The following is a 23,963-nucleotide window of genomic DNA, read 5'->3' as shown; positions in this document are numbered from 1 at the left end:
AGTATGTTCCATGGGTAAAGTTGGAAAAGGGTAGTAACTTTTCCAATGTTGATGTATTTTAGATTGTATACTCTCCTGACGGTGTTCGTAGTTTGTACTTGTGTACTTTCATCCTTAGGTGCCTGCAGAGATATCATCGAAGCAATCGGAACATGATCGGATGGGAGGAAGTTCTCAGTTATGGTCAGGGTTTCCTCTACTAAACAGTTTGAGAAGATGCGCTGCAGGGTGGCATCGCCGTGTGAGGGAGGAACATGAATAAGACCAATGCCCAGTTCCGACATGTTCAATGACAGAGTATCTAGGAGCTTCTTTGTGGCTGGCAGTGGAAGGTTAAAGTCTCCGAGGATGATGAGCTTTTGCCGATGATTGATTGTGGATGACAGCCATGCTGTCAGATTAAGGACAGAATCCTCAGAAACTGGTGGAGGTAAATAAACGGCACACACAGAGATCGACAAACCAACAATTCGGTAGATTCCAAGAACAGCTTCTATATCACCTCTTGGATAAGTGGATGCCTTAATCAGGGGTAGTCAACTCCTTTGACAGATTGCTACACCGCCACCTCGTCTCCCAATTCTATTAGCAGCCAGCGTGTGATAGCCAAGATTTGAGGTGAAGGCAGCAATTTCCATTTCATCTCTGAGCCAGGTTTCAATCAGAATGACGAAGTCGTACCCTGAGCAGGAAACCAACTCAAGTAGACCATCTAGCTTGTTTTTAACACTCCTGATGTTTTGTAGGAAACATCGAATTTTTACTTCGACAGAAGGTTGTACTATGATGAGATTACTCTTGGAACAGTATTTGCTTTTCACATAATGATCTGAAATCTCGTCCCGGGATCGATGTCGCGTTCGATGTGCTCTCATTCTGGATATTCTAACTGGAATGCGATCGGTCCGATGTTCGCTCGTCATCTCCACGTTAGACATCCATAAGTTGCACCCGCTCTCGGATATAATTTGGGAGACTCCACTAGAGAGGACAGGTAGCTATGCTGGTGTAGTTATACATTGTTGTGGAATGGGGTTCGGGCTTGATAAGTTCTTGTTCTTTGGTGTCCCATAGTATGGCATTACCAACAGACCTCTGGGCCAGTATTCTGCATTGAGGTATTGTTGGTAATTAGGCCCATCAATCTGAATCCTAAAGGAAGCATAAGACGGATGCTTGGTATTGATTTTGAAAGGCTTTCCGGGTATGCCTAGTTCCATCAATAGTGCCTGAATTTCTTCAACTTTTGTCATCGGATCCAGCCTGCTAATGAAGATATTTGCATGAGTATTGCTGGTGGCTTGGCGATCTCGTATTCTGAGGCTAGTGTTAACTACTCTTGTGCCAATCAAGGTGGTTTTGCTGTTTCTGGAATACCGTTGGCGTGGGGATGCTTGTGTCGGTTGAGGTCCGGGCATCTGGCTTTACTGTGCTCCATTCATGCCTGCAATGTCAGAGTTCCGTTTCGTTGATATTAGCATGGCGCTATAGGCGCTGTCTTTAGAGAGTTTAACTGTATCCGTTTCGGGTAGTAGCGATGACTCAGGTGTGGGAGATGGGCGTTCCAGTGGGCCAGGACAAGGGAGTCTAGTGTTCACGGGCAAGAGACCTTGTAGTACGCTCAAGGACTTTCGTTGATAATCTTCAAGCTGGCTCAGACATTCCCTTAGCGAGCTATTTTCTGAATACAGTTTTCTTAGAATGCCTTCAATAGTTTCAAGTTTCTCAGTGTTACACCTGCAAAAAGCGCAGCTGACTTGAGCCTGTGATTCCGTTTGAGAAAAATTATCAGTAACCCCCTGCAAAAAGTTGCTATTCGTAGCCGGTTCACTGGGAGTGGAATTGATATGTGTGGTGACGTCATTAAGAACATTCAGCATTCTAGAGGGAGAGACTGTGGGGGAGGGAGGCAGTTGCACTAAGGGAGCAGCCAAATTGTCAGCTGTATCTGACGAATCCCTATTTTGCTTGCGGCAGAGTACACATCTCCATTTTGATTTCCTAAGTTGTGCTTTCCATTTTAGATCTTTAATGCCACTACAAAAATTGGAAAAAAGAAGCTGGCATGATAATGAAGAACATTTTATTAGGCAGTCGGAAAGTTTTTCGCAGCTCGAGCAGGGTTGCATATTTTTCGACGGCATTGTACCCAAAAATTCACTAAACACAACAGGGAGAGATATGGCAAGGTTGCTGACAAAGTAAAAGCAGACTACTTACTGACCCAGGAATGTTCCTTCAGGCTAGGATTAAGTAGGGTGGTGAAGAGCTGACCGCTTACTTTTCGCAGTATGTGGGCTCGAAAGGGTAAATGAATACACGCTGTACTCTCAATGGCGAACCAATGGCAAAACACCAATAAGGTCGGATTCAACTTTAGTAATTCTGCCAGGAAATCCGAAATTACTGGACGAAATAGTAGCAAAAACACTTTGATTTTCACTCTTCACGAGCTATGGATATAGATCTAAGACTTTAGATGAAAATTAAAATGGTTACACTAGTTTAAGAAACTAAAACAATTGAAGTAAGCGGAGCATGTAAATAACCCGACCCGAACAATCATGCGCATGTGCACTAATCTTCAATCATTATTGTTCAAAAATTCTTCAATCAATTTGCCCCTTGCATCCATTGTAGTGGATCCCCACAATGGATGGTGGCCATTAAAATCACCTAAAAGACAAATTGGCATTTGGAGTTGTGTAATGAGGTTGTCCAGTTCTGAATGGGGAAATGGTATTGATGGTAAATGGAAACAAGGGTAACTGAAACACCAAATGCAATACGAACTTCCACAGCTTCTAGAGTGGTTTGTAATTGGATGTGCTTGGACGGTGTGTTAGAATTGATAAGAATGGCTACTCTTTCATGGGCAGGAGACTCAGAGATCCTATCTTGTCTGTAGATGATATAATTTGAAAGTTTTGGTGAAAGACATGGCGACAAGAAAGTTTCCTGTACGCATACACCTATGAGGTTGAACTGGGCAAGTAAATCCTTTAGGTCAACAGAATGACTGACTAGTCCTCTGCAATTCCATTGTATGATGTTGGGCCTCATTTTTGTTTAACTGAGGACGATTCTCCTGACTTTTTTTGTATGAGGAACATTTTTTTCGTTCTTTTTTTGGAGAAGGTGGGGCATCCAGTATTCATAGTGTCAATCGCGTGAAGTTCTACTATGGGTTCCTCATAATCTGAGGGTACATCTACTTTCATACTGTTTGTGGTTTTCTTGCTGTCTTTAGGTTTCAATTTTTCACTATAATGTGAGACCGTTGGAGTACCAGTTGGAATGCTAATTGGAGTGTTGGTCGCTTCACTGGTTTTAGTTTGAAGTGTGTCCTTTTCAGAGTTTGATAGTGTTGTTTTAATCCAGTTAGCTAGAGATGTGCTAGGGGATATTGATATATCTGTTTGAGTTGCTGCTGAATGGGTGCTTCGAGTGTGAGATGCATAAGAACGACTGAGCATGGTCAACATAACTTGTCTGTGTGCCTCAGGATATGTCACTTTATGTTCTATTTTATATTTTTGAATTTTCTTGCCTGTTTTCCACATTTAAGATTTAGAAAAGGCTGGGTGATTTCCTTTTCAGTTGGGGAAAACAGGAGTTGAGGCTGAACAGTCTGCTTGTGTATGCTCCTTGGAACCACAAATAGAACAAATGGCATCACCTCTACATGCCTGCTGGGAATGTCCATTGTCCATATGTCTGGCACTTAAAACAACAAAGGGGATTAGGAATATAAGGCCGAATTCGGCAGTTTAAGGAGAGAGAGAGACCAGACAGACTTGATGTAGAATGATGTAGTGTAGGCATGGAAATATATCAAGGCAGGTAAGTCTGCTGGTACAGATGAGATAAATGGAGAGATACTGAAGGCTACAGGCGAGGCAGGGATAGCATTCACATAAAGACTGTTCTGCAAGATCTGGGATGAGAGACGGGTGCCAAAGAACTGGAAAGAAGGTTTGATCATCCCGTTGTTCAAGAAGGGGAACAGGAGGAAGCGTTCAAATTATAGAGGCATCACGCTGACATCACATGTGAGTAAGTGGTATGAGAGAGTGTTAGAGAGTAAGATAAGAGAATCAAATGAAAATAGGATGGCTGAGGAACGGCCATAACATGTTATGAACACAATAAAGAATATGGATGGCATTTTTGAACATAAGGAAAGTGCTTGATGCCGTGAAGAGAGAGGAAGTGTGGGAGGTTTTGAGAAACTTGGGGATAGAGGAACATCTTGTGGAGAGAACTGACAACATGTACACCAAAACAGTAAGCAAAGTAAGAACGGTGTTGGGATTGATGGAGAGCTTTGAAATAACATCAGATTTGAGGCGAGGAGGCGTCCTGTCACCACTACTGTTCATAGCTGTAGTGAATGATGTGCAATGTAAAGTGGCAGAAAAACTTGAACAAGACCAGATGAAAATCATGCTCTTTGTAGATGACCCTCTGCATGTGGAGAGAGTAGGGAACAAGTGCAATGGCAAGTTGTTATGGGGCTAGTATGATCAGTGAATTTGGACTGGTTTTCAGTCAGGAAAAGAGTGAAATAATGGTTCTAAAGAGGAGTGGCAAGCCTGAAGGATACATTAGAATGGTAAGGAAAGAGCACAAAATGGTTAATAACCTGAAGTATCCAGGAAGCACTATTACAAAGACTGGAGTGATATACGAAGAAATAAGTAGAATGATACAAGCAGGCATGAATTTCTATAGGCAGACAAGAGATTTGATCTGGAACAGGAACATACCATTGAAGCATAAGAAGGCTATATATCAGACCTGTTACATACCAGTTGCCACATATGCATCTGAAACTGGACTATAGGAAAAAGGATGAAAGCAGAATGCAGGGGGCAGAAATGAGATTTGTGAGGAGCATAGCCAGAAAGCCAAGACAATATCAGGAATGATGTGATTAGGGAGAGAATTCAGGTTGAAACACTCAAGAATAGGATTGAAAGTTCCTGTTTGAAATGGTTTGGACATGTCAAGAAAATGAACAATGGGCTTTTGCCAAGAAGAATGTTTGATTTGCAATTAAGGGACAAAAGACCAAGGGGGAGACAAGAATGAGGTGGCAGGACATGATAAAGACTGATGTCATTAAGAGGGGAGGAAACTAGAGTGAAATCAACAATAGAGAGAAGTACATGGACAGAGCATGGTGGCGAGGCTTCAAAAGTCGACCCATGGAATAGCAGAATGACGATAGATGATGATGATGACTTACATTATTGTGCTGGTCCCAGAAAACCAGAAATATGTGATTGTTACTGAAGTAAAAATGAACTATTCCACTGGCATGAAGACAAAAGAAATAAAAAAAATATGAAAATTCTATACTTACCTTGCTGTATCTATTTCATTTTTGTAAATATTAATTTGCTAATTTTCTAAATTTTTCGCACACTCCAATAGTGTGAAACCCATTATTGTTATTTGTTGTTTGATGTGTGTTATTTAACTGTGGCCATCGCAAATTTGAAATGTGTAATTGTGTGATTCTACAAAAGAGAGACAAAATACTGAATTAAATATTGCTATAAAAGGAAATACAGTATGTTTTTATATGATGATTTAAGTTATAGTGATTTAAATTAGAATTGCTGTTCAACCTGAACAATTTTGCAAAAAGACAAAAATGAAATAATATAATGACATTTGCATGCTTGATAGTAGAAAAGTTTAAACACACAAAAATACAAAAGGAAAACGGAAAATGTTAACAGAATAGCGCTAATGAGTTAACAATAAAACTAAAAGATAACTGTTCTTGAAAATGTGGTTGCAAGGTCACACATGTTGCTAAAAAATAAGGGAAGCAAGGAATACTGATTCATCTATTATGATATATTTAATGTTTCTATATATGACAGACATTATTACCAAGCTGAACAATGATATGAAGACAAGTATATTCGATCGATCAAATCTCTCAATTTAAGTGTAGCAGTATAACGTTATTGGTGTATGGAATCATTGTTGAAGCAACATGCATATTTATGCTTAAATTAGCAGCAGATGCTCTAGTTAAAAATTTGTTGCTGTTCAGACTGCAATGGTTTATTTTCTTTGTAATTTGAAATCAGGAAAATAATGAGACTTTTTCTGAAGCATTTAGTTATTACCTGTCTTTTAATTTTTTTTTTTTTAGCTTGTAGTTCAGTGCCTATCATTAAAAACTTATTTTCAGTCTTTGTGCTTATATGTGGAATATTCAGACTCACATTACTTCTTATTTGATGTAGTGCTGCCCGTTGCAATAACCTCTGGCTTCTCCTTGGCTGATATTCTTCCAGTTCATTAAGACTCTGGCTTTCATCACTGAAACAAAAAGAAAAAAATATGCAAATATATATACTTATATTTATTCATAATAAATACTATCATATAATTTCAGAAGACAACATCATATAACATTTAATCCAAATGAACAACTACCAAATTCAGTCTCTGACATACTGTGTAAGGCAGGCTAGTAGCTAAACAGTAGAACTAAATTTATTCTAATATCATATATATGTAAAAAAAGTAAAAAAAAGCAGATATGTTTCCATTAAAACACACACACACACACACGAAACAAACAAAATTTACTTTCATCTTTAAAATAATTTGTAATTTAAAAATTTGTACAACTATTTTTTAACCTATCATTATGCAACACTTGGTTACCTATAGTTCCTAAAGGTCTCTAGTGATCTATGATTTCTTATGACCATAAGAAACTGACCATTCCACTAGCAGTCTGTGTGAAATATAAGCTGTTAACTGAACAACTTAATAGCCAGCTGTATCCGCTATTTATAAATAATGCCAGGTACTATGTTTCGGTATCACATCAGAGTCCATTTGGAAAAAGAGTAGAATAAATGCAACAAATAAGCATAAAAGTTTAATTATACACAGAAATGACATAATGTATGGCAACGAACAGAATTTATTTAATCAAGCAACCATTTCACAGTTTCTGCATCATTACAAATGCTGACAAGTTTTAATCAGCAGCACCGTGCAGCAATAAATAAATAAATGTTTATTTCAAAAGGGCATGTTTTATATGTAATGAATTTACAAATTCATTACATATAAAATTATAAACAATTGAAAACAATTCAAATTGACATACAGTAGAACCTTATAAATCCAGCAATCCTTGAGGTCATAAGTTTTGGATTTTTCAAAATGCCAGTTTTTTGAAGGTTATGCATATAGCTTAAAGTATTCAGAGGTAATTCTTTATTTTTATTATATAATATAACAGTTTTGATTCCTACAATCTCCATAGAATGACAGTCACCAGCATGAAGCCAAAATGTTAACCCTTACTGCCATGGGCAACACAGTATATTACATCAGTGGGAATGCACTGCCTAAGAAATAAAGGTTGCAGGTTCAAACACTGTCTTTAGGGTGTTGATACGATTTTGGCAATCAAACTGTTTTAAAAAACATACTACTGTACTATTAAGTAGTATACTTTGAACTATTGAACATCTCACAAAATGAATGATTTTAAACATCGCAAATACTATACCAAGCAACAATGACATGCAATCTATTAAAATATGCAAAACAAAAAGAAATCAGTATTTTAAAATTATTAGCAGAACATAATGCATAAATCTGGCACCTGAGGTGCCCTTTTTTTTTTTTACATTTAAGTCCAGCCAGGCTATTTTCTCTCTGCACTTGTATGGAATTTCTGAAGGTTTTACTGTATATGACAAAATAGTTTGTTTTTTAAATGATTAAAAAAGAAGATAAAATAATTTAAAATAAATCAATTCTATACATTCCAGCATATACAAGATGCTACCCAAATGTTTCCAAAATTTGAATGTTGCGTGGGAACATTCCATCCCATTATCATTTAACATTGATATTTTCAAAAATTGCATTGCACATTATCATTTAGTATTGATATTTTCGTAATCATTTAGAACTGATATTTTTTCATTATCAGTTAGTAATGACATTTTCATTATCATTTTGTATTGATTGCTTCATAGATTTTAATATGTTTAACTTAACGTTTATAGGCCAAACAGAATTAAGATAGCCCATATATGCTAGCATGATTACCTGATCCGTATACACACTAATACCTATAGTAAAATACCACTTAATTAAATTAATCGACCTATATTTAATCATGTATGTATCAGAATACTACTTTATTGAATTTATCGACCTATATATAATTTGCATCATATCCCATATTTCATATATACATATATGAAATATAGGATATAATGGAGTAAGTAGAATAAAGATAAAAATAAAAAATATATATAAATATGGCAAATGCACCAGAGCATATAAAACAGCAGCAAAGGATGTATAAGTTTATATATATATGTATGTTTTAATAAATATGACAGTTAGGTATGAAGACATAAGTGTAAGGTGTGAAGACGTAAGCGTAAATGATGCTAAAAGTTTCCTTTTAAAGGATAGCAGAAATATGAGAAAATGTAGGTGTTAAAAGGGAAAAAGAATGTGAATATCCTATAAGTTATGATGAATTAGGTAAAATTATAGGCTGAATTGTAAAGCCAATTAGAGAGGAGTGACCTGTAAAGTAACAATAATTAAGTCAAAATGACAAATAAATAAAAGTAATGGTAGCTACCCTAATTATGAGAGCATCCTTCAACTCAGAGGTCCCCATGGACTGAAGATGTGCAAATACATCTCCAATTCACAAAGGGGGATCGAAGGGTGACAGAGTAATTACAGACCAGTTAGTTTAACTTCTGTTCCAAGTAAAATAATGGAGTCACTGGTTAAAGATGCACTGCAGGATCATCTAGACAAGACTGTAGCAATAATTTAGACACAGCATGAGTTTGTTAAGGGAAAGTCTTGTCTGACAAATTTCATTGGTTATTATGATGTGGTTACAAAGGAACAGGATGCAAAAAATAATTTTGATATCATATACTTGGATTTCAGGAAAGCTTTTGACACTGTTGCACATGGAAGACTACTGTGCAAATTGTGGCAGAATAGCATTAAGGATAAGTTGCTACAGTGGATAAAAGGGTAGTTGCGTGGGAGAAGAGACAGATGGTGGTAATCAATGGACGCTGCTCTTCGTGGACTAATGTTATTAGTGGAGTTCAACAGGGTTCAGTGTTGGACACCCTGTTGTTTTGTATATTTATCAATGATATTGATGAAGGTATATTAGGCTTAGTGTTGAAGTTTGCAGATGATACAAAGGTTGGCAGGGTTGTTAATGAGAGTAATGGCAGTTTGCAACTGCAACAGGATCTAGAAAATTTGGGCAGATGGGCTGAGAAGTGGCGACTGAAGTTTAACATTGACAAATGCAAAGTACTGCATTTGGGTAGAAGTAACCCCAGACGAACGTATCAACTGTGTGGTACTACACTTAGGGTGAAAAAGATGAAATATGAAAAAGCCTGGGAGTAATTGTGCAGTCAGATATGAAGTTTTCTGAGCAATGCAGGCAGGCTGCAAGAGCAGGTCATAGGGTTTTGTCAATGATATAAATTTTGCTAGCAGAGAAAAGGAGGTGATTATCCCTTTGTATAAGGCAATGGTCAGGCCATGCCTTGAGTACTGTGTACAGGTCTGCATTTTAGGAAGGATGTAGAGTTGCTTGAGCATGTACAGAGAAGGGCATCAAGATTGGTGAGGGGAATGAATGGATCCTCTTACCAAGAAAGGCTTAAGTTCTGTTAATTGCAGCGGCTGGAGACTAGGCATCTGCGAGGTGTATAAGGCTTTGAACGGGTTGAGCATGCTGAATTCTGATGGAATTCTTCCGCTTGCTCAGATTAAGAACCTGAGGGGACATAAATTCAAACTGAGGAAAGACAGCTGTAGAATAAGATAAAAAAAATAAAATATTTTTTTATATTATTATTATTGATGACTGGTGTGGTATTATGTAATCTATTTTTTAAACGCAACCTTATTTCATTTATAATAGGCAGCGGCAACCTCTATTTTGAAATTTGTTTCTAAATGTTTGTAGTTCCGTGTTTAGGGCTGATTCGGACGTTGAATATTTGTAAGCATTCAGAAATTAGTATATGCCGAATTCAATTTTATTCATGAACCGAGTGAGGGTGAAATTTAAAAAATGTAACAATTTCGTTTCAGTATTTTCGGTTTCTAGTGTAAAGGTTAACCCTGCATGAATATTATTAAAGTTCTGTAAAATGTTCTGTATGGCCCCCTGAATCTGTGATTCAAAGTATGTCATCAAGATATCTACAGTAGTAGGTGACACACAGAAGAAAGGGTGTTAAATGTATTATTTCAATAGTGGTAAGGTGTATTTCCACTAATAACCACTCAGATTTAACCCCATGGGTAAACCGAAAAACTGCTTGAAAACTTTTCCTTGGAAGGTAATATAATTGGCTTCAATTAAAAGTTTTATCAAATTGAAAATAGTTTTAATCAGGAATTTTGTATGGTTAATAGGTAAGGAGTTATTGCTTAAAATGTCCCAGACCACGTTCCAAGGTATTTGGGTATTTTCGCTTTTGTCCAGGCTTAAATTACAATTTACCTCCCTGCAATTTGCATAAGAAACAATTTGTTATAGATATTGAATTTGGATTTCAAAATGTTCCGCAGAAACACAATCATTCAACAGATTAACCAGATAGTAAATAACCCTAAAAGCCCACATATACTTTCCACAGATACTTTCCAAATTAAATAGACAGGAAATCTCAAAGCACTGTGTGACCTTAAAAAAAAACAAAGATATCAGCATACAAAAAGCAGACAAAGGTGACGCGATTAGAGTTTTAGACAAGCAAGATTATATCAACAAATTAAATTCTGTAGCATCAGATACTTCGACTTACCAAAAGGTCAATCCGGACCTATTTTCTAATTTAGTCAACCAATATAATAAGACATTAACAACACACTGGAAAAACAATTACATTATGATGGCGAAGTAAAAACTTTTAAAAGCTAGAACATACATTATACCCACACTTTTTGGCTAGGTTAAACTACATAAGACTGGTTTCTCCATTTGTCCCATCGTTTCATTTCATACAAGAATTCTGCATTCTCAGCGTTAGCTTCCCAACTAAATTATATAGTCAAACTTTCAGACAAACTATAAAGTTTGGTATAAAAAACAACGGTTTGTTATTTAATAACCTTAAAGATAAAGTACTTAATGATAATGACAATCTATTTTCACTATGTGTCACCGCTTTATACACTAACGTGAACGTTGAATATACTCTGAATATTGTCTGGGACATGTTAAGCAATAACTCCTTACCTATTTGCCATACAAAACTCTCGATTACAGCTATTTTCAATTTGATAAAACTTTTCATTGAAGCCAATTATATTACCTTCCAAGGAAGTTTTCAAACAGTTTTTAGGTCTACCCATGGGGTTAAATTTGAGTAGCTTATTAATGGAAATACACCTTACCACTATTGAAATAATACATGTAATGCCCTTTCTTCTGAATTAGTAGCAGGTGACTCAGAAGAAAGGCATATGATGCAAGAAAGCAAGCTTATACAGCATCAGTCAAAAAAAAAAAAAAAACACCATTACATTTCATCCATCAATTCACTCCAAATGTTTGTCTAGTTCTGCCTTGAATTTAATTAAGCTCTCAACTTCTATGACAGATGGAAGTTTGTTCCAGCAATCAACCACCTGCTGGCTAAAGGCAAATTTCTGCACATCAATTCTACAACTGTCTTTTCTCAATTTCAATTTATGCCCCCCCCCATATGAGCAAGAGGAAGAATCCCAATAGCATTCAGCTTGCTCAAACCATTCAAGGCCTTATATACCTCAATCAGATCAGATCACCTCGCAGGTGACTAGTCTCCAGAAACTGTAATTTGCAGAACTTAAGCCTTTCTTCGTAAGAGCAACCCTTTGTTTCATTCACTAATCTTGTTGCCCTTCTCTGTACTCGTTCCAGCATCTCTACATCTTTCCTAATATGAAGTTTCCAGACCTGTATACAGTACTCAAGATGTGGCCTGACCATTGCCCTATACAAGTGAATAATCACCTCCTTATCCCTGCTAAAAAAATTCCTGCATATCAATGACAAGACCCCATAAGCTGTTCTGGCAGCCTGCCTGCACTACTTAGAAAAATTCATATCTTACTGCACAATAATCTCCAGGTCTTTTTCGTTCTCCACTAGCCTGAGTGTAGTACTGCACAGTTGGTATGTTCCTCTGGGGTTACTGCTACCCATCTGCAGTACTTTTTTTTGTTAATATTAAACTTCAGTTGCCACCTCTTAGCCCATCTTCTCAACTTTTTTAGGTCCTGTTGCAGTAGTGTACTGTCATTAATGTAATTAACATCCCTGACAACCTTCGTATCGTCTGCAAACTAACTTAGACATTAAGCCTGATATATCTTCATCAATATCATTAATAATACAAAAAACAACAATGGACCCAACACTGAACCCTGGGATACTCCACTAATAACATTAGTCCACAAAGAGCAGTGTCCATTGATTACCACTCTCTGTCTTTTCACACTCAACCATCCCTTTATCCATAGCAGCAATTTTCCCTTAATGCCATAGTGCTCCAATTTGTACAGTAGTCATCCACGTGCAATAGTATCAAAAGCTTTTTTAAGATCCAAGTATATGATATCAAAATTATTTTTTGCACCCAGTTCCTTTGTGACCACATCATAGTATCCAATCTTAATTGGTCAGACAAGATTTCCCCTTAACAAACCCATGCCATGTCCAAACTATAGCTGAAGTCTTTTGTAGATGATCCTGCAATGCTTCTTTAACCAGTCCTTGAATTAATTTCTCCAGAACAGAAATTAAACTAACAGGTCTGTAATTATTTGTGTCACCCTTTGATCTTCCTTTGTGAATTTGGGTCACATTTGCATATCTCCAGTCCCCTGAGTCGAAGGAAGCTCTAATAATTATGGATAAGGGTTTGCTTCCTTTGCTGCCTCCTTTAATATAACTGGATAGATCCCATCCATCCATCCAAGGCCTTGAATGGGTTCAGCACGCTGAATTCTGATGGGATCCTTCCACTTGTTCAGATTACGAACCTAAGGGGGCATAAATTCAAATTAAGAAAGGACAGATGTAGAATAGATGTGCAGAAATTTGCCTTTAGCCAGTGGGTGGTTAATTGCTGGAACAAACTTCCATCTGTCGTTGTGGAAGTTGACAGGTTGAATAAATTTAAGGAGGAACTGGACAGGCATTTGGAGGGAATGGTGTGATTTTTTTTTTTTTTTTTTTTGGCTGATGCTGCATAAGCTCATACATTTGCTTTCTTGCATCACATGCCACTACTACTACTACTATCCCAAGTGCTTATCTTATGTTTAACTTCAACAATTTCTTCTCCACTTTGCTCTGAGTTATTACAAAATCATTTAGCTCACTGCCAGGGTTCAATAAACCTCTGGCATTCCCCTGCCTGAATAACTCCTCATGTATGAACATAGATGCAAAATACTCATTGAGTTTTTCAGCTACCTGAGCAGGATCATCAACAGTAGAACCATCGATATTAAGTGGACCCATCTGATTCACCTCCTGTTTTCTAGTGTTTACATAAGTAAAGAACACTTTGCTGTTTGTCTTTGCATCCTCTGCCTGCATAACCTCCTTTGTGACTTTATTACAGACCAGCTTATATTTACCATAGGCTTCTGTGTCGCCTGATAATTTATATGTATCCCATGCATTTTTTCTCTGCTATGTGTCTCATTACTTCCTCCGACATCCATTTAGGCCTAAATCTTGAACAATATTTCTTAATTGGTATGAAAAGCCTAGTAGCTTCCAAGTTTGATTCTTTGAATGCTTCCCAATAAAAATTTGCTGTTGGTAACATCATCATCAGTTGGTCTCACACATATCTTGACGATATACTTTGCATCACAGATTCGGGGATCGTACAGGGCATTTTTACAGAACTTTAGTAATATTTATGCAAGATCAAACTTTGCACCAGAAACCAAAAATACTGAAATGAAATCGCTAAATTTTTTAAATTTCACCCTTGCTCAGGTTCATGAACAAAACTGAATTCAGCATATACAGAAATTCCACCAACACAACAATGTTTCTACATTACAATGTTTCTCATCATCCCTTTACCTATAAAAGGTCCATTATCCTAATCCAACTTCTCAATGCTTACAAATATTCAACAATCGAATCAGACCTAAACACAGAAACTGATTTCTGTGTTTAGGTCTGATTTCAAAAGAAACGGATTTCAAAATTGAGGTCCCCCCCCTGCCTATTATAAAATTAAATAAGGTTACAAGCAAAAAATACATTAAATAATACTACACCAGACATCAATAATAATAACATAAAAAATATTTAATTCTTTACCATACACTTAACAATGTTACAAATAACTAAATAGTATTTTCAAAGACACACAATTCAGAATCATAGCCAAACTCACAAAGAAACTACATGCAACATTTAATAATCACTCAGTCCAATTCTCTAGCATGTTCCAAATAAATGATTTAGTCTACAATGTATCTTGCAAGGACTGCAACTCTTTCTTTATACCGAGGTTCAACTCGCTCTACACTCAATACGAGAATGAAGTAACGTTCAAAGTCCGTCATTGGGTTCCACTGCTCTTCTTCGGAATTTGCATTCAATGCAATCTGTGAGGACCACACCTTTTTATTCAACAATGCAGATATACTTAGCATCCAACATGATTACACCAAATTATTAATTGCTCTGACACTTGAAATTAAACTGCATCAAAATTCAGTCAATGTGTGTCACTCCTACCCCATCTCAGTTTCATGGTCCTTCATGTACATGCAAAGACAGCAACTAATCTCCATGCTGTATATTCCATCACAAAACCCTCAGTTACACTTTTCTGTGATCATGACTCTAGTCGAAAAGTCTCGTCCACTTCAGGGAAGTAACAAAATTCTTTTAAGTTTTAATTTTTTAACATTTATTTTTAAAGTGTTTAAAAAATAGATTTATTGTTTACATTGGCTTCAAAGTATTTAAATTGTTTTTAAAGTATAGACTTATAGTCTTCCCTCACTCAAAGATTTGTTTTGGTTTTTCGATGTATTTTGGAGTCCGGGGGGCCTCCGATTCCTATGGTGCCTCCGTAGCCAGGTGGGAAGGAGCAGCAGTGCGTAGCACACGCTTCTTGATTAGACCGGGGTTCGAGCCCGTCACCACCAAATACGGAGGATGCGGAAAGGTCAGGGAATGACCACCGCATATCCCAGAGCAATATGGCCTTAGTTGCTAATGCTCCTAAAAACCAAATAATAACAAAAAATAACAATAACCTCCGATTCCATAGTGTATTGGATGATTTTGTCTGTGAGTGTGAGGAATTTATGTAAATTATTTGCATAGTTATTTCAACAACAGAGAGTATAGTTGTTATAGAGAGTTGTAGGTAGGGCAAGTTTAGTTAAGTTACGACTCAATACTTGTACCGCTATTGTATCGGTATTTTGGCACAAATAGTAGGGATTTAATTGTGATAAATAAGTAGCTCATTGGAAATATATCTTTTTGAGTTTATCTTGGTTTGGTTTTTAATGGCGCATTGGCAGCTGTGGCCATAATAGAGTTTAGCTAAGGATATAATTGATTTAACATTGTGATCGTTACTGTATAGTGTAACGTATATCTCAAACTTCAGAGCGTAAAACTAGATAGAGTAATACGCTTATTCCCTTAGTGTAGAATTGTAAATTAATCAAATAAATTTATTAATGTTATTAATTTTTCATTGTATTCAATTAAATTGCATTTAAATGGATATCATGCCCCAGACTTGAGCAGCAAAGCACAAGCACAAAGTAGCGAGAGTGCTGTGGCTCGTGGGAGAACCGAAGGGGGCAATTCTCGAATGCATCACAGCTTAAAAAAATTTGCAACTTGTGAAATGTTTGTGTCTGTGGGCTAGTTGCAGGGAGTGTGAAGAAAGAAGGTGCCAAATCAACATTCTGATGGACATCTATGAGAGCTTGAAGAGTAGGGTAGATGCTCTGGAAGGAACTAAAATGAGGGCCCATCAAGCTCCCAGCTGCCAGATCTCACTCTTGTGCATCAGCCAACACAGTGGAAATCTTCAAGGCAGAATGCACTGGTCCCACAAGAGCTAGTTATTGTTAGTAACTAATGTCAGGGAAATGGCAAATATATTGCATAAAAAGGATAGGCGGAACAAAACCAGGGTATGTCTGCTGGGAGCAAAAGTTGATGACATTGTAGAGCAGATATCATCTTTTATGGGCACGAAAGGTGATGCTGTTGTACACGGCACTAATGACACTAATCATGGCACTAATGACATTAAGAGTACGAGATCTGTAGATTTACTTAACACACGTAACACACGGCAATGTTGAAAAAATGTCACGAATTAAAATTGAATTTGAAAGTGTCTGCAATTCTCCCCAGACACGATAGGAGAGAGAGAGTATATGATGACAGCCTTGTCAATCAATCTGGCCTTGGAGAGACTGCCCAAGGCAGCATCACATGCCTCTACTAATTCTAATGCTAATATTGTAGTTGACTTGCATCGAAATCTCCAAGTTCATTTACTGCTTACCCCAAAGTCTGCAACAATTGAAAAGCAGTTATTATCTAATTGTCCAAATGGTAGTCATGCATTCTTGTCTCTTGCCAAAGCTATTGACCGAACTACTCCCTATTGACAAAACACACAAAATTTGATGGTTCTATTGACACCTAAGCTAAACATAAAGCCAATATGCTAGCATCGTACTTTTCTTCTAACCTTTGTTGTTGTATGATGTTGGTAAACTACCTCATGTGGTCGTCTGTGAAAAGGATGTCAGAAGAATATTTAACAACCTTGATGCCAAGAGAGCACCAGGTCCTGTTGGTATTTCTCCACTTGTTGTCAAAACCCATGCACCTGAGCTTACTTCTGTTCTGTGCCACCTTTTCACACTTTCTTATTCCACTAGTGTTTTTCCATCTTCTTAGAAATTTGTTCACATCCAGCAAGTACCAAAAAAGGGTGTTAAATCCGTCCCATCCAATTATTGTCCCATTGCACTTACTTCTACTCTTTCAAAAATAATGAAGAAATCCATTAACAACCAACTCCTAAGCTATCTAGACACCTACTATCAGATCAATGATCGCCAGCATGGATTCTGTCAATGTCGATCCACTGGTGATATAATGGCTTATGTTACCCATCTATGGACAAATTCCATGGAAAAGTTCAATGAAAATCAAGTAGTTGCTCTAAACATTTCAAATTCATTTGACTGTGTTTGGCATAAAAAAGGTCTTGTAAACAAGCTTCCATCTTATGGTTTGCCAACTGTTTTTTGTAATTGCCAGGTTTCTATTCCCATCGCAGTGATGGTAGATGGCTCTCTGTTTTCTAAGGTCTCCACTAATCCTCGTGTTCCCAAAGGTTCATTTCTTTCTGACAACACTGATCAACAATGTAAAATGTTAATCAAAAACCCTATCCTGACTAATTTCATGCTGCTGAACACAAAAATCACATTAAAATTTGTCGACTGGCTCTTGTTTTCGAATTACAGTTGGGGTCTTATATGAGCAAGTTACTCTATATCATCAACTAGGGCAACACGGCAGTTTCAATTACCACCACGCTCTTCTCACATGATCGGCAACTGTCACCTTGCTCTGCATCATGAGATAACTTGTTGTTGCCTCAAATGTATCTTCAACTCTGTTGCAGTTAATCCTCAAATATGGCTAGGTACTGGGTGGTTTGTTCTCAGTTAACAGTTGTTTTCTGTGAGATTCCTACTTTTTGCACAGTATTTGTGTCATATAAGATTAATATGCCCTGTAATTGTGTGACTAGTCTGGATGACTTATGTTACATATGTGGAGAAGTCACGTTAGCTTTAATAAAGCATCCCTTAACTTGAGCCATAAAAAAGGCTTACTTCCTGTACTTTGGGTGTAACGTAGGCAACCAGGACAAGAACTGGGCTCCACATATATGCTTCACTACCTGTTCATCAAAATGCAATGTGTGGGTGAATCAAAAGGGACGTTTTATTCCTTTCATAGTGCCCAGGATATGGAGGGAGCCAACAAATCATGTCACAGACTGTAACTTCTGTATGGTGCCTCCTACTGACAATGAAGAAAAGTGGACAGTGACATCCTCAAATATATCATCTGCAATTCATCCCATGCCTCATGGTGAAGTACTACCTATTCCTGAACCACCCGACTGTTTTTCTGATGAAGATGAAGACACTGATGAACATCAACTTGATATACACGAAGAAGTACAGCAGCAGTCTATGTCAAGGGATCCACCATTTTGTCCAAACCTTTATCCTTATGAACCACACAAGATCACAGAAAGTGAGCTTAATGACCTCATCAAGGATCTCAAACTGCCAAAAAATAAGGCAGAGCTTTTGGCAAAATCTTCTAGATCAGGGGTGAGCAACTTTCATATTTATTTTATTTGGCAGGCCAAATAAAATGGCTGCGAGGTACATGTGGGCGAAAAATTTTTTTTTGGTGTCCACTATTTTTAGAATTATTAAAATGGTGTATAATGTCATAAACAGTTATGTTATTTATTGCATTTATACAGTTAGATAGTATGAATCAGAGCTGTAATACTCAATATGTTCTACGTTGATATTAATATTGAGGTAAACTCCTCTTATTATTTTACAAATATTGTATTTATACATACATGTACATATAATTAATTTTAAAGGGTAACAATACAGTGTATCCAGTGACAAAAATTTTAATAACTAAGATTGGAGCTTTCAGAATAAACAAACCCCTTCTTTAGCAAAAGATGTATACAAAATACTAACAAAATATAGATGTTAGAGATAGAATTAAAATAAAATAAATATCAAGTGAGTTGCATGTGCTCTAATGCACACATGGCTGTGTGATTGAACATTATTCGCTGGATTGGCGTTGACTGTTGGTGCACGGACAAGTGTGGATTTGCTGCCAGCGCTTGTCAAGTTTCAAGACTGTTGATTCCAAGAAAGGGTGTAGCCTTGTACCCTTGCAACGATTCAAGGCTTTTGGACAGCATGATATGTTCAACCATTCTAGCCTAAGGCAGTGACGGAAGCGTTGGGATTAGTCGATCACTTCACAATCACGTCTGGGGTTCAGGTCACGATGTGTTGACCAGAAATGTTTCGTGATTGCCGAGTGGTCAGTGTCACCTAGGTGAATCGATCTGTCATGTTCTGCAAGGCAATCCTGAAGGCGTCTAGAGCTCTCCCCTATATAGCAACTGCCACAATCATTGCAAATTACACAGCATACTACTCCACTACGTCAGAGAGGAGGATTTTAAAAATCTCCCTCACGATTTTAAAAATCTGGTCCGACATGCCTGGATAGTAAGGAATATAGGCAGTAAGTATATTGTCACACAGAGATGATGTTCTCGGATGGGTCATAAGTTCTTGTGCCTGTAGCAAGCAATTGTCTAATACATGGGTTGGATACCCACAATTGACTAGGTCAGTTCTTACTCTGGAATTCTCAGTGCGTCTAGTTTCCTCTGAGCAGCAATGGTTCCAAGCTCAAGGGAATAGAGCACATGCAGTGCTGTTTATATGGCAAGGGGCGTGGACTGCTACAAGCACGAGAGCTTATGACCCATCCAAGAACATTGTTCTCACGTGACAATATACCTAACTGCCTATATTCCTTACTATCTGGACACGTCGGACCAGATTTATAAAATCCTCCGCGAGTACAACATAAAATGCGCACAGCTCCCTGGTAGGAGCTTACATTCTCTGGTTTTGAACGTTAAGACTTCCATTGCTCCTCTCTTAACATAGTGGAGTAGTATTTTTTTTTTTTTTTATGTGAACCCCAAACACGAGAGGTATTAGAACCTATAGTACTTAGTACCGTGCTTGGGTTGGAGGTTGAGAAGACAAAAGAATATATTTGTTGACATTGGACTTGAACTTCTGTAGACTGTAATTTTCAGGAAATACGCATGAAGGAAGGTTGTTGCAGAAAACGGCAGTTGAATGAATAAATGAGGAAGATGAAAAGTTGGTTCTGTGGGTTTGAAGTTGGACAGTAAATGGATGTTGGCTGGTGGCGGCACATGTTCAGACTGTTTTAAAGGAGAGAGCAGGAATTATAGAAGCCAATTCAGAAGAACAGTGCCCATAGAAGTATCTATAGAAGAGGCATGCAGAAGAAACAGTACATCTATGAGACAGCGAGTCGAGAGACTTTGTTAAAAATGAATCATTAATTAACCTAACTGCCCTCTTCTGAATGGAATCAAGAAGCCTGAGACAGGTTTTGGGGACACCAGATGTGGGAACAATATTCCATGGTAGGGCGGATTTGTGATTTATACAGAGTGACCAACTGTTTGGAAGAAAAGTAATGCCGAGAGCGAAAGAGAAAACCAAGTTTCTTAGATGCAGAGGAGGCAATATTTGTAATGTGCTTGTACCAAGAGAGATTAGAAGTCAGGGTAATCCCCAAAAGAGATATATCATTATGCCTAGAAACCGGAGTGTCACTAAAGATAAGCATAGGAGCAGAAGAATCCTTTTTGCGAGATATAAGACAGGACTAAGTTTTAGAAGGGTTGAAATCAACTAAGTTGTCTTCGCGCCATTGGAGAATTACCTGAAGATCGGCATTTAAGGAATTGGTAGCAGATTTTCGAGAAGTTGAAGCTGATTGAGCAGGATGAGGTTTCCCAAATGGAAAGTGGAATGCAATGTGCTATCATCGGCAAAACTATGGATAGCATTTCCAGTCAATGGAAGGTCATTAATATACAAGAGGAAAAGAGTGGGGGAAAGAACTGAACCTTGGGGGACACTGGCATTAGTGGAGAAGATAGAAGACAGAGAGCCATCTACCATCACCCTCAGTGAGTGATCAGAGAGAAAACTGGATAACCAATTACTAAAAACAGTTGGAAAACCATAAGATGGAAGCTTGTTTAGAAGACCTTTATGGCAAACACAATCAAAAGTCTTTGAGATGTCAAGAGCAACTACTTGTGTTTCACCGAACCTTTCCATTGAATTAGTCCATAAATGGGTAACATAAGCCAGAATATCACCAGTGGATCGACACTGACGGAATCCATACTGGCGATTGTTGATCAGACGGAAGGTTTCTAGGTAGTTTAAGAGTTGGCGGTTAATTGATTTCTCCATTACTTTAGAAAGAGTAGAAATAATTGCAATGGGACGATAATTGGATGGGAGGGATTTGTCACCCTTTTTAGGAACTGGCTGGATATGAGCAAATTTCCAAGCAGAAGGAAAAACACCTTTGGAATAAGAAAGTGAAAAAAGGTGGCAAAGAATAGGCGTAAGTTCAGGAGCACAGGTTTTGAGAACAAGTGGAGAAATACCATCAGGACCTGGAGCTTTCTTAGCATCAAGATTCATCAAAATCCTTCTGATATCCTTTTGACGGAAGACCACAGGAGGCATTGAATGGAGCGTGTTGGAAATGGTGGTAGGTATTTTACCAAGATCATTAATACATGAGCTGGAAGAAAAATGGGATGCTAGCAGGTCAGCTTTATCCTTGGCTGAAGTGACAACAGAACCATCTGGTTTGGACAGAGGTGGGAGCAGAGATGGGCAAAAGTTGCGGCCAATAGCTTTGACAAGAGACCAGAATGCTCGGCTACCATTAGAGCAAGAAGCAAGTTTTCTACTCTTAGCCTGTTCAAACTCTAGTTTGGACTGATTAATAACTGCTTTACAATTGTTGCAAGCTTTGGTGTAGGCAGAAAATGAAACTGAAGAATTAGAAACAAGCCAATTACGATATCCAACGTTCTTCTCTTGAACAGCCTTAGCACGTTTATTGGAAACCAAGGTTTAGATAAAGGATGAGATTTTAAAGTGGAGTGGGGGATAAAGGATTCCATTCCTGCAAGAATAATTTTACTGACACGATCTGATCTTCATTTCTTCTTTTCCGACCAAGGAAAAGAAGAAAAGAAGTCTCGCAGGTCATCTCATTTTGCATTCTTGTAATGCCAAACAACATAAGGTTGGGAATAGCCATGAGATAAAGGTTCCATTGGAGAAGAGACAATCACCAAGTTGTGATCTGAAGTGCCTAAAGGACCTCTCACTTCGACCGTGTACTTAGAAGGGTTGTTTGTGAGAAAAAGATCAAGAGTATTGGCTGTATGATTAGGATTGTCTTGTATTCTTGTAGGTAAATGAACAATCTGTGCTAAGTCATTAGTAATTGCAAAAGCCTCAGCATCTCGACCTGCTGGATCGGTGTGACCAGAAAATGGAAGCCAGCTGGAGTTGTGAACATTAAAATCACCAAGGAAAATTACCTCACTGTTAGGAAAGTTGGACTGGAGAAAGTCAAGTTGCAAAGAGAGGAAATCAAAGAGCTCCAAGTGATTAGTGGAGTTTGGAGAACAGTAGAGACAACTGATGAATTTGACATAATGAGGTAGAGAGATTTTAAGCCAGAGAAGATCAAAGAGAGGAGATTCCAAATTGCCAAGTCTCTAACAGGGAATATCAGAACGGACATATGCACAAGTACCACCTTTGAGGCGAAAGGAATCATACAGCGAATAATTTGGGCACCTGAGAAGAGCAGAAGTTGAATCAACCGATAACTGGATTCTGTCAGAAAAAGTACGTGGGGTTTGGCAGACTGCAAGTGGAAATGGACATCGTTGAGATTAGAATTGAGACCGCGTATATTTGTGAAATGATTTAGGAAGTGCTTGGGAGGTTAAGATCTTTTCACAGATAAGCTTGCTCTATTTGTTTGACAATTCATGGTGTATTCGATAGTAAGAAATAGTGGGTGGGGCATGCTGTATGAAGTAATGAAATTTTTGGATATGGCGTACACGTGGAAAGAATATACCCAGATCCTTGACATAACGTGGTCTCAACAATGCTCCCCGCATACACATTACTCGGACTCCCTCCAGTCACTATCTGGCAGAGTAGAGGTAGCAAGATTATACACTATCTGATCCGGAAGCCTCCTAGACAGTTACCAATAGGTTCGGTCCGGTGTACTAACTAGCGGCTGGCCTGCAAACACCGTTTTAGAGCTGTACCCTCGAAATGTAAGGAATATTGGATCTTGCCATGATGTTCATTATAACCTCAAAAGTCATCAATCATACTGCATGACTGAAGAGATAGGGAAGGGTTGACCGGAACTTAGCTCTAGAGACTAAACGTGTTCCACCACTTCAAGCCTCCAATAAGCAACGTGGTGGTATTGCACCAGTTGATGAGAGTCATCTACCACCTAGTACTGCCTGGTAACATAGAGGGGTGGCATTCATCCATGTGGTGTGGGCGCCACACCTCGACCTCTGCTTACGTTGGTTCACACCTGGGTGGTCACCCACCATGTACTTGTGCATGGAGGTTATACCCAGGATTACTAACAGTCCCACCATCGTGAAGGTGCAAGCAGAGGATTTGGCTGTCACAAACCGTACAGACTTCGCCGATATTGGGTCCACTTGACTTGAATGTCACCCGAATATCAGTTCCATCAGTATACCGTGTAACTTGCAATGATTGCGGCAGTTGCTATATAGGGGAGAGCTCTAGATGCCCTCAAGATCGCCTTGCAGAACATGACAGATCGCTTTGCCTAGGTGACACTGACCACTCGGCAATCGCGGAACATTTCTGCTCAACACATCATGATCCTAACCCCAGACGTGATTGCGAAGTCATTGACCAATTCCAACACTTCTGTGACCGTCTTTGGTTAGAATCGCATTTGGCATAGTTATGCCACTGGGTTTGTGTCACGTTCCAGTTCCAACTCAATAAATAAAATGAAGAATAATATAAATTTTACTTACTTACAAAATAAGGAGCACAATTATTCAAATAAAAGCACACCA

General features: G+C 38.1%; 1 protein-coding gene across 1 annotated transcript in view; it reads right to left on the bottom strand.

The window, feature by feature from the left end:
- The window catches only part of LOC150085728 (uncharacterized), a 116,612-nt gene that overhangs the window by 71,534 nt on the left and 21,115 nt on the right, over positions 1-23,963 (bottom strand). Inside the window, exons 2-3 of the mRNA XM_090374666.1 lie at positions 6,697-6,844; positions 6,249-6,345 (exon numbers count right to left, since the gene is read on the bottom strand). Of these exons, the coding sequence (XP_090230792.1) occupies positions 6,249-6,345; positions 6,697-6,743 (144 nt within the window). The 5' untranslated portion in view covers positions 6,744-6,844. The remainder of the gene's footprint in view (positions 1-6,248; positions 6,346-6,696; positions 6,845-23,963) is intronic.

The sequence above is a fragment of the Mastigoproctus giganteus genome, chromosome 5 (genome assembly GCF_048544385.1).
Source record: "Mastigoproctus giganteus isolate SK-2022 chromosome 5, ASM4854438v1, whole genome shotgun sequence".
Taxonomy (NCBI): Eukaryota; Metazoa; Arthropoda; class Arachnida; order Uropygi; family Thelyphonidae; genus Mastigoproctus; species Mastigoproctus giganteus.
This window is presented reverse-complemented; position numbering and strand designations above follow the sequence as displayed.